Source organism: Gymnodraco acuticeps, unplaced genomic scaffold, assembly GCF_902827175.1.
Source record: "Gymnodraco acuticeps unplaced genomic scaffold, fGymAcu1.1, whole genome shotgun sequence".
NCBI lineage: Eukaryota > Metazoa > Chordata > Actinopteri > Perciformes > Bathydraconidae > Gymnodraco > Gymnodraco acuticeps.
Genome location: NW_022990966.1, coordinates 1,790,469 through 1,804,924, shown reverse-complemented (window position 1 = coordinate 1,804,924; position 14,456 = coordinate 1,790,469). Strand labels below are relative to the sequence as shown.

The following is a 14,456-nucleotide window of genomic DNA, read 5'->3' as shown; positions in this document are numbered from 1 at the left end:
GCGCCGGATTCATTTCAGAAGTGGGGGGGGGCAAAAAGTGCGTGTGTATGTGACATAGCCTACTTGCCAACCCTCACGATTTTCGCGGGAGACTCCCGTTTTCCTCCCGGGGTCATATTTATCCCGTATTTCTCCCGATTTCTGACTAAATCTGATTTGTTTCATTCTAACATAACGCACCAAATGTTACTGTTTCCACTCGGACTTCAATACAGCTACACCATTGTTTGGTTTCCATGGTAACGTGTCTCTTTAGTAGCGCGACAAATGAAAGTCTGAGAGGGTCTTCAGGAGGAAGATAGTCAGAGAAAACAGAACAAGAATGGACAACTCAACCCTCTGCTCACTCCTTTCCTGTACATGAAACTATACAGACCAGCCCACATATGACAGCGCAGTTGCTCATTCCATCTCTTCTTTTTTCCTGCTACGCTCTTGTTTGACAAGCTGAATGTTGACTGGTGTTTGACTGAAGTAAGCTCTGTGAAAAGTTCCAGTTATTAACTCGGTATTTACAAAGCTGTCATCTCCACATTTGGAGAAAGTTACAAGCCGTTTGACAGCATCACATCTGCATATTTCACAGAAGGCTCGTTTAGTGGTTTTGCAAATAATTAACCACTCTCTGTTTTTGTACCATTCTGCATTGAAGTACCTTCTCTTTGCCCAAATAAGCTTTTATTGGCCCGTCACAATGTCCCGACAACAAACCTCCATGCAGTCGGAACCAGCCTGTTTCGGTTCAACGATGCCGGCGGCGGCGGTTTTGACAGCCTCTGCGGCCGCAGAGCTGCTGCTGAGGTTCATCTGGCTGCGCTGGTTCTATGGTTGAAGGACCAGGCTCCGGAGCTGGTTCTGTGGTTGAAGGACCAGGCTCCGGAGGTGTGGATGTCAGGGATGTGACATTCAATTTGTTTAATTTCAGCTTAGTTTGACTGTATTTTGTTTTCTTATGCGCCGGTTCTTCTGACATGTTTGCAAGTTTATCTATCTAGGCTAACGGCTGACACACACTGAACAACGTAACGTAAACAACGTAACAAATAAACACATCTAAGCTTTGTTTTTGGTTGTAATGTACATGGATACATTTGAATGGTGTGACAATGTCCTATTTGATTGGATTAAAATGTACATATTCTTCCTGTTATGTCTGCCTGCTGTATTTTACCTAATGCAAAGTGACCTGCTCCATCGAAATCAGTCGCATTGATCCGAAGACACATTTTGAGTTGTATACACTGTTGGAAAGAGGAGATTCCTAGCTTTCTAATGATATCAGGATTGTTTTTGTACTATATTAAGCAAAATATGTCACATTATATAATGACTGTCACCGAGTCATCATTTTGAGAAAAAGGCCTTAAAGTTTCCTCTTCTCTGGATCGATCTGATTGATTATTAGCGGAGCAAATGATCAAAGTAGTACGGAGGGAAGATATTTTCGTTTGGATTACTGGTCTGGGGGGAGCTCGCGAGTGTGTGTGTGTGTGTGTGTGTGTGTGTGTGTGTGTGTGTGTGTGTGTGTGTATACGTGTGTGTGTTTGTGTATTTTTGCGTTTGTTTCCCGGGGAAAACTCTCAGGAGAAACACCGGCTGTTGTTATGCTTGCTGTGACGTCAAGTTACTCCGTTCTCTGCTTGTAATTATGCCGTTAAAAGCTTCAAAGCTGTATTTATCATCTGAATTTGCCGAAACAAGTTTAATATTCTGAAAGCCAAGACTTTGTTTATTTGAAATCAGATGAAAACAAACTGTAACGGACCCTGCGGTGTTATCTATGATTACTATATGCCTTACATTCATAATGTCAGCGGAGGGAGGGGAAGCGGCGCTGTAGAAGAGCAGAGTGGCGAGTGAGAGGCGAGCTGTGTTCTTCCCTTTACATGCTTCAAAAATGCCTGTAGCTAATGAGATTGAATATAACAATCAACAAAAACAAAATATACAGAGCTAGATCAGATGGCGTTCTTTTTAGATGCGACTTTAGAGTAGAGGGGAATTATTGAAACGGGATGTGTACATGGTTCCGCGGCATCCGCTGCTGCGAAAATGTGGGGCAGGGCCGTAAAGTGGGGGGGCCAATGCCCCCCCCGCTTCCGGCGCCCTTGATTACGGTAGAGTCCTGGAAACACTGCCTCTGTGTTTAGATGAGAATAAAACAAAACTGTCCAGTATCAAAGACTCATCTCACACCAGGGTGATAGCAGGACACCCCATCTAGTCACTCAGAAAAAATCATGACATTCTGATGTACAGTTTCAAAATAAAAGACCTTTGAAGTCTCATATATGAGCTATCATCACTGTTTTTAGATGAGAATAAAACAAAAACTGTCCAGTATCAAAGACTCATTTCACTTCAGGGTGATAGCAGGACACCCCATCTAGTCACTTAGAAAAAATCAGGATCTGACAAAAAAAAAATCTGACAGCAGACTGCACACAGCGCTCCCTACAGGCCCAACGCTGCAACCGCAGAAACAAAGGATTCAATTGTGATGGGAAAAACACATTTGTCACCAAAATAAATAAATTAGATAAAGCACAGTCTATATAAAATAGTATAAAATTAACTTTAAGTTATTTACAAGAATATGTGTTACATTAACACACAGGGCTAATACTACTATAACTGCACAATTCCTCTATTTATAATTCAATTCATGTTTTTTTTCTCAGTCATTTTCCATTTTTTGTATATGTATCCCTTTTACACATTTTTAATTGTTTAATATATTTTCATCATTCATTTTTTTATGTATTCACCAATACGCCAAAGCAAATTCATTGTATGTGAAAACGTAGTATATGGTGAAAAATATGGAAAAGTATTAGTGTTCTGCAGAAAATTGTAATTGTTGAGAAAAAGAAAAAGAAAAAAGGGTTCTATTTTTTTATCCTATTCTGTTGAAAAAAAAAGTCTATTAAAGTGGAAACCAAGAAAACATGTATTTAATTTACAGACATTACATATCATGAGCAGACAGATATGATTAAAACAACATGTAAAGGTGAATGTACAGCATTCAAAAAAGGAAGAATATAACGCAAAAAAGGCAAGAAATCACTTTGATGTTTCTTAGTTTTACATGTCTCTCTGGCTGAATACTTTTTTGAATACTGAATACTTTTCTTGTGTTTAGTTAAAGAACATTTACTTCCAGGATGTTGGATATTTCTTTGCAGTTTCCTCAGATGTTTGTCTTTCATTGCAGCATTGTTTGTTTAACAACTTTCCCCTGTTTGTCGATGGCAAAGTTGTAATTCTTTGGATTGTCCAGAGCTTCTTCTATACGCTGATCCAAGTTTTCCAAGGTGATGAAGTTCTTTGCATCCTCCTGTAAGAAATTGTAATTGAAAAAAAGTCAGATTCGTAAGGTCATAGTTTGGGAATACTGATGTTTCTCGTGTTGCTGCGTGTTCACAGTGGAATCACAATGATCCTGCTGAACAAAACCTCTAAGTATCAGAAACCTTTGAAGGCCACAGATCTTATTTTCTGCAATCATTTTAAAAAGCCAATGGAGAAATCCCATTGGCTTTTTGTTGGGGGAACCAGTGAAATACTATCATCCAAACGACCTACAACAATTACTCATCCCTGTAACTCTATAAAGTCAAATCCCCATGAAATGCTCACGATGAACACTTTAAAAAAGGACATTCACAGCTAGATAAAATACAACTATAAAATAACATTTAAACAACAAATCAGAGGGAAAAGGGACTGACCTGCAACTTCAATATTTCTTTCTCTTTTTCTTTGACAATTTCTTGCTGCTCTTGTTCGCGCTGAAGGATAACTTTGAACTTCTTGCGATCAGCTTCCTCTTTTTCCATCTGGACCCTCACAATTCTGGAAAAATACAGAGGAGACAGTGAGCTCAAACTTAAAGAAAATGAAATCACATAAACGGAAACAAGACCCCAAACCACAAGTGGCTTGCATCTTTATAATAGTTTTATATTGTTCATCTTTTAAATGTCTTCTCACCTGAGTTTGAGCATGCGTTGGTTCTCCAGGTGGTTCAAGTCCATGAGGACGCGATGCTCCTGCGCCTCCTGCCTCGCCCTTTCCTCTGCCAGAGAGCCTGTGTCCTCCTCGTACCTTTTCCGAAGCATCTCCTCCTTAAACTCCAGACTGACACACAGAACATAATGGCATAACAGTAATTAGGTTAGTTAAAGCTAAAAAATATTTTTTTTAATGTAGTGTTTTACTTCTATTCTTGTTTAAGTTTATATACATCTTATACCAGCTTTTGCTATTTAGTTATAATCTTTTGGATTGTAAACATGAGATTATAAACCTATTTATTTGTGCACATTTAAAATTAAGTGTTTATTATTCTTAAAGGTATAATACCAGTTTAGACAGAGCAATACTTTGATCAAGTCAAGGAAAGATTTTGGCAAAATACTTGAACTTTTTGCCACCTGCAAGCAAATGTGGCACATTAAAAGAAGTGGGTTGAAACAAATGTTATATTTGTAGCTCTTTTTACGTATAGGGAACACTTTCCGGCCTAACAGGGACACAGCTTTGTTTGAACACTTTGTAAAAAATGCTTTGGCAATACAACATTTTTTATATGGTCATGCCAATGAAGCTCCTTTGAATTTCAGTTTGATTTAACGTCTGGTCAACGGCTGTTTATTACCGTTATAGTGATTTTAAATCCAGGTTAGTCTGTTAAATAAACGCTACAAACGTACCGGAGCGCCCTCATGATCATCTGGTACTCCCCATATCTCTCCTTCAGGACCACCATCTCCACCGGATCCACCGGGGGAGGCATTTTGATTCGCCCCACTTTGGACTTAGCCACCGGGTCGGTGCGGGACTTTCTGCCCCGGACAGCCTCCACGAGCACGGCGCTCCTCGGTGCAAGGACCCGGGCCGCCTGGACGCTTCTCCCACCGATAACCTGGAACATGTCGGAGTGGAAAGTGTGGCTTCAGGTGCGGTTTGTTAGAGGAAAGGTGTAACGGTTAGTTAAAGGAAAGTTAACATTGAGATTGAAATGTTATCGACAGAAGGAGGCGGCCATGTTGGTGTCCTCTGACCGGAGGAAGTAATTAGCAACGCAGCTAACCGACGTCGTTTAGCCTCTACCGCCATCTAAAGGTAGGAGAAAATGCTTTGAAAATAAATAATAGTATGTGCCTTTTCAAACTAGTTTTAGTGCTTAATAACTCTACTTCGCCGGTGTTTAAACGTAATGCCTAATTACTAACTAAGCTATCTATAGTGGCAGCTAACTAGCTACGACACTATGTAGCTAGTTAGCTAAATAGCTCGTTAGCTTAACAGTTTTTTAGCAGCCAGGTACTTTCAAACATTGAAAGGATAGAGGTCAAATTCACAAAATAGCCACTGCGTGTTTTTAAGAAATTAAACTCTTAAATCCCAAACTGATTCAATAGTGCAACATAGAATATACTTAAGACATACAAATACATTAAAAAAATTGCAATTGAGACCATGCAAGTAAATACATGTGCATAATGTATTCAAATATCTATTAAAAAATGTTATTATAATAATAGCCTACATGTTATTTGTATAGCACCTTTCATACACGAAATGTATAAGGTGCTTAACTAATAGTACAATAAATACCTCTGAAGTCTATTTAAATACAAGTATAAAGAAGCATAACATGGAAAAAGTAGCTGAACATTGTATTTAAATACAGTTATTGAGTAAATGTAAAATAAGTATCTAAAAAGAATATTACTTTTGAGTTAGAGAATACTTATGGTAAGAATAACATATTTTGTAGTTGAATATTCACAACAGCAGAGACCAACTGGCTCTTAAAATTAGACGTACACATATTGTTTTGTGTGCTGCTGAGCTTCAGTTTTACACTCACTATATGTAGTAAATATAAATGTCCATTTTCTTTGTGTGGTTCTTCATGGTTCAGTGAGATGCTGGGTGTCAGCCTGATGACTGATGATCCTGCTGAGGCGAGGCCAACACATCACAGCTAGTGTCAGCGTGCCAGGAGCAGGGAATTATGGGAAATGGTGCAGTGCTGCTGTGTGCCGTACATTGTGACATTGAGAGCTGTAAGTAAGGTGAAGTTTAAGAAGGGTGAAATTATCTCTTCTTCTATTATCATACAGTATTTCAGAAGGAAAACCTTGAAACTCAGATACCTAACCAATCAAGAATATACCATGATTGAATATACAATGTTATGTTTGTTTATTGTTCTGAAACTTAAAAACGAATATTTTGTTGTACAAGAAAGAGACATATCATCCTTTTAAAGTATCAATAAAAACAGGAGATGTGAACAGGTTTGCAGGTCAGTTATATGTTTATTCAGCTTGTTGCCGGCTGTTACATAGAGCTTAATGGTGGGTACTTAGTTTTAGTTTCACAGATGTAAAGCACCATTTAGATATAACACTGTCAGACGAACAACAAGGAGCTCCTGCACTTATCTTTCAGTTTCATTGTTTAGCTTTGAATGAACTCACAGAACAGAAAATCTAATGCAGATAAGCTGTGAGACACACTGCATGAATATAAGAAGAAACCAGTAACAATTAGTCTTCCACAGCATTTACATGTCCAGAACCTATGCACAAAATTACAGTTTTAATTTAAATTAGACATTTAATTAACTGGCCAAATAGAAAAACCCAAACATATTCTGGTTTAAAACCAACCAAACGAGTAGTATCAGTGTAAATGCAGAGGACGACTAACTTAAAAGGACAACACTTTGTCTTTAATATAGTGAAAAAAAATGTATTTAAGGTTACAGGTTCACTGACTATAGAGAACCAGGTTTGCAGGACAATGCATGATGGATTGGTAGAGTTCCCCGTTAATAACGCTGCATGTTTCTTGCATCATTTCAAACGCAGATAAAGTCCAAGCATCCAGAGATAAAAGGGACATCCTTCACAAACAATTGGTCAAATGTTTGCACAACAGAAGAGTCAAATAGTAACTCTGCTGTTTGGACCTTAATGCGTAAAACAGAAAGAGGAACTCAGCCAAAACATTACTGCTGCCCGACTTAGCTTTATGTTGCTTATGCAGTGCAGCCACTCTGCATTTTTACAGTCTGCCATCTTCGTGATGTGCGATGTCAGAACGTGTGTAGAAGAAGGGGGACTTCTGGTGGACCTCTTGTTTAGCACAAGGGCGCATCTTTCTTGAGAACGATGAGCTTTGGTTTGCGATTTTTTTAGTTTTTGGGAAGAGTAAAGGATGGAAGGGCTATTTTTGGGGGGGGGGGGGGCAAAGGTGGTAGAGGGGAGAACACAACAAAAAGGGGTGAAGTATTCAGGTGGATGCCAGGCTGGTGGCATTTAGTTTAGGGCGGAAAGGGAAGGGTAAGTCAGACGAAACTCCTCCCCCTCAAGAAGTTTCCTGAAAAGACAAAAACAAATCCTTCAGTATACTGTCTATTTATTTGCATATTTACACATTAAAAATGTGTGATAAACATCTGGCCTCATGCAGTCAAATTATATACGTGCAAAAACTGCAAATTGCCTCTTTTTTTGTTTTCTCAACAGAAAAATAGGAAAAACTTGAAGAATGTTGCAGTCAACTAATATTATAAATAAGACATACATGGTCTTTAACTCTCACCTGTATGCAGCTATTTCGATGTCAAGGGCCATCTTCACATTGAGAAGGTCCTGGTAATCTCTCAGGTAGCACACCATCTCCTGCTTGGCGTCGGTGATATCCCGCTCCAACTTACTTATCCTCGTCTATGAATACAAAAACACACAGTCATTAATCATCAAATATCACAGTTAGTGATGCTAGACACAGTTACCTGTTTGCCTTAAGAGCTTGTGTGTGTGTGCTTGTACTGAATTAACATATACAGTTTCTGGAAATCCTTGATCTCTTTTTTTTGTGAAGCTACATTTCCTTTTGTTCAGACAGTAACCTTGCGGATTTTCACCTCTGCTGCAAGTCTGCTATCAACTCCTGCTGAGCTCTAAAGTATGGGGAGGATGACGCTGCTGCAGAGAATAATGTACACCTTTTGGCAAAAGGATAGCTCCTTTGATGTTTCTCTACTTTCTGAACATGAAGTGTTCTCTTGTATTCTGAGTCTATTTATATTACTCTATCTCATCTCTGCGTCCGACCTTGATGCCAAGACATCTGAAGGCACTTCTGAAGACTTTCTTGACACAAACTGGCAGAATACCTGACCAGGTACCACATATTAGTGCACATTCCCCTGTTAGGTGAATATTCATGCAGATCAGGAATCCTGTTTTCCATCATTCACCTGGTACTTTGACACCTCTTTGGTCTGCGTGTCGTCCAGATCCTCCAGTTGTTTATGTTGGGATTCGATGAAGGTACGCAGAGATTCAATCTCAGAGGAGTGGGACTGCAGCAGCCTCCGGTACTCCATGGTCTCCTCCCGGATGGCGTGCACGGCCTCGTTGTTTTTGCTTGCCATCTCCGCCACGCTGGCGAACTTGCTCCTGTACCAGTCCTCGGCCGCCTGCATGTTCTTGTTGGCCAGCCGCTCGTACTGCCCCCGGATGTCTCGCAGGGCGGTGGAGAGGTCAGGCCGGGACACCTCCACATCCACGCTGATGTTAGCCACCTGCAGCTGGGCCTGCAGCTCCTCGTGCTCCTCTGCAAACACTTTCTTCAGGAACACGATCTCATCACACAGGGAGACCACAGTGGCCTCGGCGTCACAGTTGGTGAGCACGGCCCTGCTGGCGTCCTCCTTGGCCCTCTGCAGGGCCTCCTCAGCATCCATGCGCCGCTTCGCCTCCTCTTCAAATCGTTCCTTCATCTGCTCGTGCACGTCACGCAGGTAGTCTCTCTCCGCCTCCATCCGCATCTTCTCCCCGTTCTCCGAGTCTATCGTAGCCCTCAAGCTCCGCGCCTGCCCCTCATATAGCGTCTGAAGACGGGACGGGCCATTCTGCTGCCGCCTCAGCGCCTCCAGCTCGGCCAGCAGGGCTCGGTTCTGCTGCTCGAGGTGCCTCACCTTGTCGATGTAGGTGGCAAAGCGGTCATTTAAGTCCCCTAGCTGCTCCCTCTCCTGGGACCGCAGGCCCAGCAGCTCTGAGTTGAGGGAGCTAGCCTGAGCCATGTCCATCCGTTCAGAAGCGTCTGGCAGGGAAGAGGAGGCCAGCCTCAGGATCCTCTTCCCAGGCGCAGGAGCTCCAGGAGAGGAGTAGAGAGAGGAAGACATGGAGGATTTGGTGGTGTATTGGGAGCCTCTGTAGCTGTCCCAAGGGCGGCGGTAGGAGAAGAAGGTATCGTAGCTCATGATGAATTTTTTGTTGTTGGTTTTTTAAGAAAAAGGATATGGATGTTTTTAGTTTCAGAAGGTTTTTTTATGTCCCCCTTGTTCTGCACACCATCAGTGAGGATGAGCAGGCGTTTTGCTCTGCACCAGCTCAGTGATGCTGCAGATCCCTGCCTTTTTATAGAGTGAGGCTGCCCCCCCCCCCTCCACTACAGAGAAACATCAGCGCTGTCAGCATCCACCAGGCCAATAGCAGGCTGCTGCAGTGAGGAGAGAACAGGTTGGTTTTCAGAATCACTCTCAGCCTCAGCCGGCAGAGTTTATGTGGTAGAGCAGAGTCGCTTTCAATCTGCCCTAAAAATGACATTCTTACACTCTGCATTTCTATAGGCATATTTCACTCAACTTTATTCCCTCAATGCATTCTCAATCGCTTTTGTAAAGCAATGAATGCATCCACATCGAAAAGTGAAAAAAAACAGGGGCAAAACTAAAATAATTACTTGAAACAAAATATTTTCCACAACCCTTTTAGAAAAAATCGGTGCGTAAAGGGGCATACAATTTAACAGACAGGCACTTAAGGGTTTTAATGTCATAGAAAACAATCAATGAACTACCACACTGTTACTTAAATAGATGGATGTGGTTGATAAGAGCCCACTGCTTCTTCTGAACGATGGTAATGAATTATCCCACATACAAAAATATGAAAAACAATTTCCGATAAATTACATATTAAACAGACGGTGCTCTATTTTGTTACTTAATTAACAAATATTTTGAAAATAAATATTTTCTGCTAAAATTTTAATCACCTCCTCTCATCATATTTTCTGCATTAATTGTATAAAATCTTAGAAAAAATGGGGAAAATGCTATTTAAAAACCCCCAAAATATTCACTTTAATATGACACAAAACTGAGCAAAGCAGGAAATCTCCCTATTTTTGGACTGAAAACAGTATTTTCTGACATTTATAGCATGAAAATCACAATGTTTCCTACATTGGTCGACTTATTGATGCAGATCTAATGTAGTAAACAGTCACTTCTTTGCAAACCTCCTTACTGATGTTGTTCCCAGACTATCTTTAGACATTTCCGTTTGATCTATTTAAAATGCAGTCACTGGTATCTTGACTCTGACAGTGAGAGTGGGAAGAATCTGGACCTGCTGATACAGAGAAACTGTCCTCCTGACTGACATCTCCAGATGAGTCAGAAGCTGCCTTGAAATCATCCTTAGTAAGAGGTACGGCAAGCTGATTTTGTTAAACACAAATTGATTCAGATTCCTGCTCAATGACACATTCCTGCTCTCTTTAAAGCCAATATTTGTAGAACATTATCTATAGGACTTGTCACCACTGACAGCTAGAGAAAATAATTAAACATTTCTGGCGGGAAATGGCCTAGTTTAAAATGTTAATTTAGAACTGTTACCACCCTGGGAAAGGGAAGATGGCTTAAAACATTTGGGGTGCTTTCATTTGCTCCTCTGATGATTCCTTTTTCTGAAGTTGGGAAGTTATTTAGCTGACTTTGGTGTGTCAATGTGCTTATAGTCATATAAACAACACCTTGATGTTGAAGATGTGTTGTTTTGAAGTTTCTTTAGTAGGCAATCGGGTAAATAGTCCCAGTCAGCAACTCATGTTTCAGATTATTCCTAAAGCACATGTATGGAGCACCAATGCCTGATCTAGCAATGTTATTGAAAGTCATTTAGATCCACTTCAAAACATAATGGGTTTCGTCCATGCTAGGCCCTTCCACTAGTTTAACACATATTGGACCACAGTTGTTCTATTACTCCTGCTGAAGACAACAACTTTTTTGATTGAAATAATAATTTTGTGAAATAAAATATGATATGTTTGAGACTTAAGAAGAATGTCCTTGCATCCCCTGGAGCGTACCAGCCTCAAAACAAAACAAAAATAAGTATACCAGTAGGTGAGACCACTTAGCCAGGTCATATCTTCCATCAGTAATTGATACCAAACTGAAACCTTAACACCTGCCACACTAAGATATGACACATTTATTTACATATTTTATCTCATTGTCAAACTTACTCCTTTATTGATTTTGTTTGTTTTGACATCCAAAGGCTTTTGTAGAGAGACATGCTTTAACATGTACATTGTTGCAGTTCTTTAAATAGAGGTAAATGTGATTTAAGGTTTCAACACTAGGTGGAGCTGTTGCACCAAATGTGTATGTCAGTGTGACTATTTCATCAGATACAATACAGCTGGGTCTGCTTATTCAGTCATGTTTGACAACATAATTGTAACTCAAAATAACATTCATTCATGCCGCTGCACCTACATGATGAAAAGCATGATCTGTTGCAAATTGAAATCGCAAATAGTCCAAGAAAAATGCAAATGACATGTTTATTCAGAATCATTTACAGTGAATATATTTCCCAATGGTACATAAGGTAAAAATAAGTACATAAAAGATTTCTATTGACAGATAAAGACTTTGGAATGTCAGGTTTCTAATTGCTCAAATTGGTCACCCCCTTTAAAAATGTTTACAAGAATTAAAGGAATATTTTTCCGCATAAAAAAACATTTATTTTTTGAACAGTAAACTCAAGCTACTGTTGGTGAACCAGCAATCTACCTTTCACTTGTTTTTACATTCAATTGTAATCTGCAAAATACTATCCACATAAAAACACATGACATCCAACATATAAACAATGACGACCTTTCAATACAAAAGTGTATTCCTTTGGTAGAAAACATTGATCTCAGGAAATAAACTGCTCGATATAAAGAAGTATATCTCGCATGTCCATATGGGACTGAACATTCATCTCATATCGGGAGTGCTGCATATTCATCATTAATGTTGGCATCATAAACCCAGAGCAGCCTGCTGACATGCACAGGACAGTTTTCTCTGGCACTGTGCTTCTTTATAAACACAGCAACTTCTGAATACAGCATGAAGGCGGGCATTCACACGTCGATCTGTACAGTGCTTTGGTTCATTTTTGATCACAAAGTCCTTAAGAGTGCTGGGAGGGGAGGAAACATATTGCGCGGAATGCATCCAAATATAAACTGTGCCCAAGAGAAACATAACAGAGAAGAGAAGCATTGACACATAGAAAAAAACTATCATTATTTTACTCCAGACTTGTCGTGTGCATGGAATGGGGGTAACACAACTGCCATACACACAATGTACAGTGCAAACTCTCATTCATCTCCTCGCTTAGAAGATCTTCAGCCGTTTCCCCAGCGGTCTGCCTCCCTTCGCCACTCTCTGGCTCGTCTGGTCTCTGGACAGCGGGCAGTACTTGATGGTGTGTGCATTGTCGCCGTTGGCACTGCAGAGCGGGCATGTGTACGCCCGGAGGATTGGGCACAGCACTCTCCCGTCCGCTGTCTTCAGGATATGGGTGCCGTAAACCTCCTCCGGCGCGCCGTTATTCCGACAGAAGACGCACACTTTCGGCTCTGGCTTGCACCTCTGAGTCTGTTTGCGCCTCCTTTCCATGGAGAGAAGGTCTAAGCCGGCGAAGCTCCCTCTGTAAGGGGAAGAATCTCTGTCTCCCAGCGGGGAATCAGCAGAAAGCTGCTCGTAGGGCCTGAGCAGCGAGATGCGCTCCTTCAGATCGTAGATGGAGATCGGCGGGGAGCCCGGGGCCGCGCAGCAGCACTCCGAGTGTCCATCACCGTCCCTGCCGTGCCCAATTACGCAGGAGCACACCGGGGAATCATCCTCCAAGCCCAGGGTCGCTTTAAGAGACTCGGTAATAGAGTTGGGTCTGAAGGACGGGAGCTTATTTTTGGCCACGAGTGTCGACAGACCGAGGTAGTCGTTCCAGAAATTGAAGGTGTTATCATAGGGAGAGCGCGCGTCCAGGTAGCCACTGTCTAAAAAATCCATCGTGTCAGAGCTGCAGAGTTTAACGTCCGCAGAGGTGAATATGTGTGTTTGTCAGCATGGGTAATCTGTGGAGGAGATCTTCTGTGTTCTCTCTCTGGGTCCAGTATGCAGAGCAGGCAACATGTAGGCACTGATAAAGCCTCCAGAATAAAACAGGTGGGCGGGGTTTGGTTCAAGTTGATTATCTCTCCAGTCCCATAGGAGGGTCCTCAGAGCAGGGAGGTACTGAGCTGAGGAAAAAACTGTTTCCTTTCCAGGATGTAACTATTACCACAAAAGAGTATCTCTTTGTGTAGCAAGAGAATGATCCCTGTTTGTGTTTCTTTTCAGAACGATTTATTAGATTGTTGGTTTATGGCTTTTTTACATTTAAGGAAAATACTAGAAAGAAATTGACCAACATGTTTTTTTTTTGTATTATTCCTGTTGTGTGTTAGTTAACTCGTAACTGTGTTGACACATTGATTTTTAGTGCTTAAGAAAACAGCCGTCTTTTTATTTATTAGATTTCATTTGATACATTTGTTCTTATTTAAAGAGGCCCTTCACTTGTGTTGTGTACAACTCCATAACACTTCCTTAGATGTTCTCGAACTAAAACTAAACAACATGCAAACGGCACACATACATATGTAAGATAACATTATTATCAGAGTTCTAGTTGTTTGGTCAATTGTTTAGTATTATTGCCCTGCTGTTAGTAGTTGTTGTTTTTGGACCCAGTAGTAAATGAGCAATGCTGCCCCCTATTTCTTTGGACATTACATCTTGAGCCTTTAAACTAAATGTTTCCTACACCCTAAAAAAAAACATATTTTAGCATAAACCTGTAATTACGTACAGTTTTTAAATAAAATAACTTAGGGCGGACGGACGAAGAAACAAAGAAGAGCGTTCAAGTTCATCAACAAAAACAGGAGATTTTTGGCAAACGCAAAGTGCAGTAAAACCAAAACAAAGACCATAAAGACAAATACAAATCCTTATTGTGCGTTTGCCCACATTAGCAGATCCCTTCCTGCACTGATGAACCTTTAAGGGGTGTTTACACGTGAAGCTGCCGTTTCCTCTCTGCACCTGTTCTGCTTCCCCTGAGTCCACGGCTTTGTGCTCACAACCAGCCTCCTCTGCTCCATTGTCTCCTACAGCAGGCCGTTTAACTTCATTAATATGCATTAAAACAGAGTGTGCTGTGTGTGTGAGTGTGTCAGTTAAAGCTCAGTAAGACAGGCACACAAAAAAATGTTTTGACAACTGACCTGAC

The 14,456-nt window shown here is 40.9% G+C and overlaps 3 protein-coding genes across 3 annotated transcripts; all 3 read right to left on the bottom strand.

The window, feature by feature from the left end:
- Positions 1 to 2,924: 2,924 nt before the first annotated feature.
- mrps26 (mitochondrial ribosomal protein S26) lies at positions 2,925 to 5,008 on the bottom strand. Its single transcript, XM_034235481.1, has 4 exons — positions 4,719 to 5,008; positions 3,997 to 4,143; positions 3,735 to 3,858; positions 2,925 to 3,340 (listed from the first exon to the last, which is right to left on the bottom strand). Exons 1-4 carry the CDS (start codon positions 4,937 to 4,939, stop codon positions 3,209 to 3,211), a joined length of 624 nt encoding a protein of 207 aa, XP_034091372.1. The 5' UTR covers positions 4,940 to 5,008; the 3' UTR covers positions 2,925 to 3,208.
- Positions 5,009 to 6,315: 1,307 nt separating this feature from the next.
- On the bottom strand, positions 6,316 to 9,443 carry si:dkey-33c12.3 (uncharacterized protein LOC335380 homolog). The gene is made up of 3 exons (XM_034235480.1): positions 8,288 to 9,443; positions 7,627 to 7,751; positions 6,316 to 7,401 (listed from the first exon to the last, which is right to left on the bottom strand). Exons 1-3 carry the CDS (start codon positions 9,293 to 9,295, stop codon positions 7,341 to 7,343), a joined length of 1,194 nt encoding a protein of 397 aa, XP_034091371.1. The 5' UTR covers positions 9,296 to 9,443; the 3' UTR covers positions 6,316 to 7,340.
- Positions 9,444 to 11,660: 2,217 nt separating this feature from the next.
- LOC117558835 (nanos homolog 1-like) lies at positions 11,661 to 13,314 on the bottom strand. Its single transcript, XM_034235267.1, has one exon. It carries the CDS (start codon positions 13,190 to 13,192, stop codon positions 12,515 to 12,517), a length of 678 nt encoding a protein of 225 aa, XP_034091158.1. The 5' UTR covers positions 13,193 to 13,314; the 3' UTR covers positions 11,661 to 12,514.
- Positions 13,315 to 14,456: the final 1,142 nt, after the last annotated feature.

Excerpts from the sequence above, each read along its gene's own strand:
- LOC117558835 (XM_034235267.1), bottom strand. The coding sequence starts at position 13,192 with ATGGATTTTTTAGACAGTGGCTACCTGGACGCGCGCTCTCCCTATGAT.
- mrps26 (XM_034235481.1), bottom strand. The coding sequence starts at position 4,939 with ATGTTCCAGGTTATCGGTGGGAGAAGCGTCCAGGCGGCCCGGGTCCTT. Across the intron at positions 4,144-4,718 it reads ATGATCATGAGGGCGCTCCG|TCTGGAGTTTAAGGAGGAGA; the intron begins GTACGTTTGTAG and ends TCTGTGTGTCAG. Across the intron at positions 3,859-3,996 it reads CAACGCATGCTCAAACTCAG|AATTGTGAGGGTCCAGATGG; the intron begins GTGAGAAGACAT and ends GTATTTTTCCAG.
- si:dkey-33c12.3 (XM_034235480.1), bottom strand. The coding sequence starts at position 9,295 with ATGAGCTACGATACCTTCTTCTCCTACCGCCGCCCTTGGGACAGCTAC. Across the intron at positions 7,752-8,287 it reads AAGAGGTGTCAAAGTACCAG|ACGAGGATAAGTAAGTTGGA; the intron begins GTGAATGATGGA and ends TTGTATTCATAG. Across the intron at positions 7,402-7,626 it reads ATCGAAATAGCTGCATACAG|GAAACTTCTTGAGGGGGAGG; the intron begins GTGAGAGTTAAA and ends TTGTCTTTTCAG.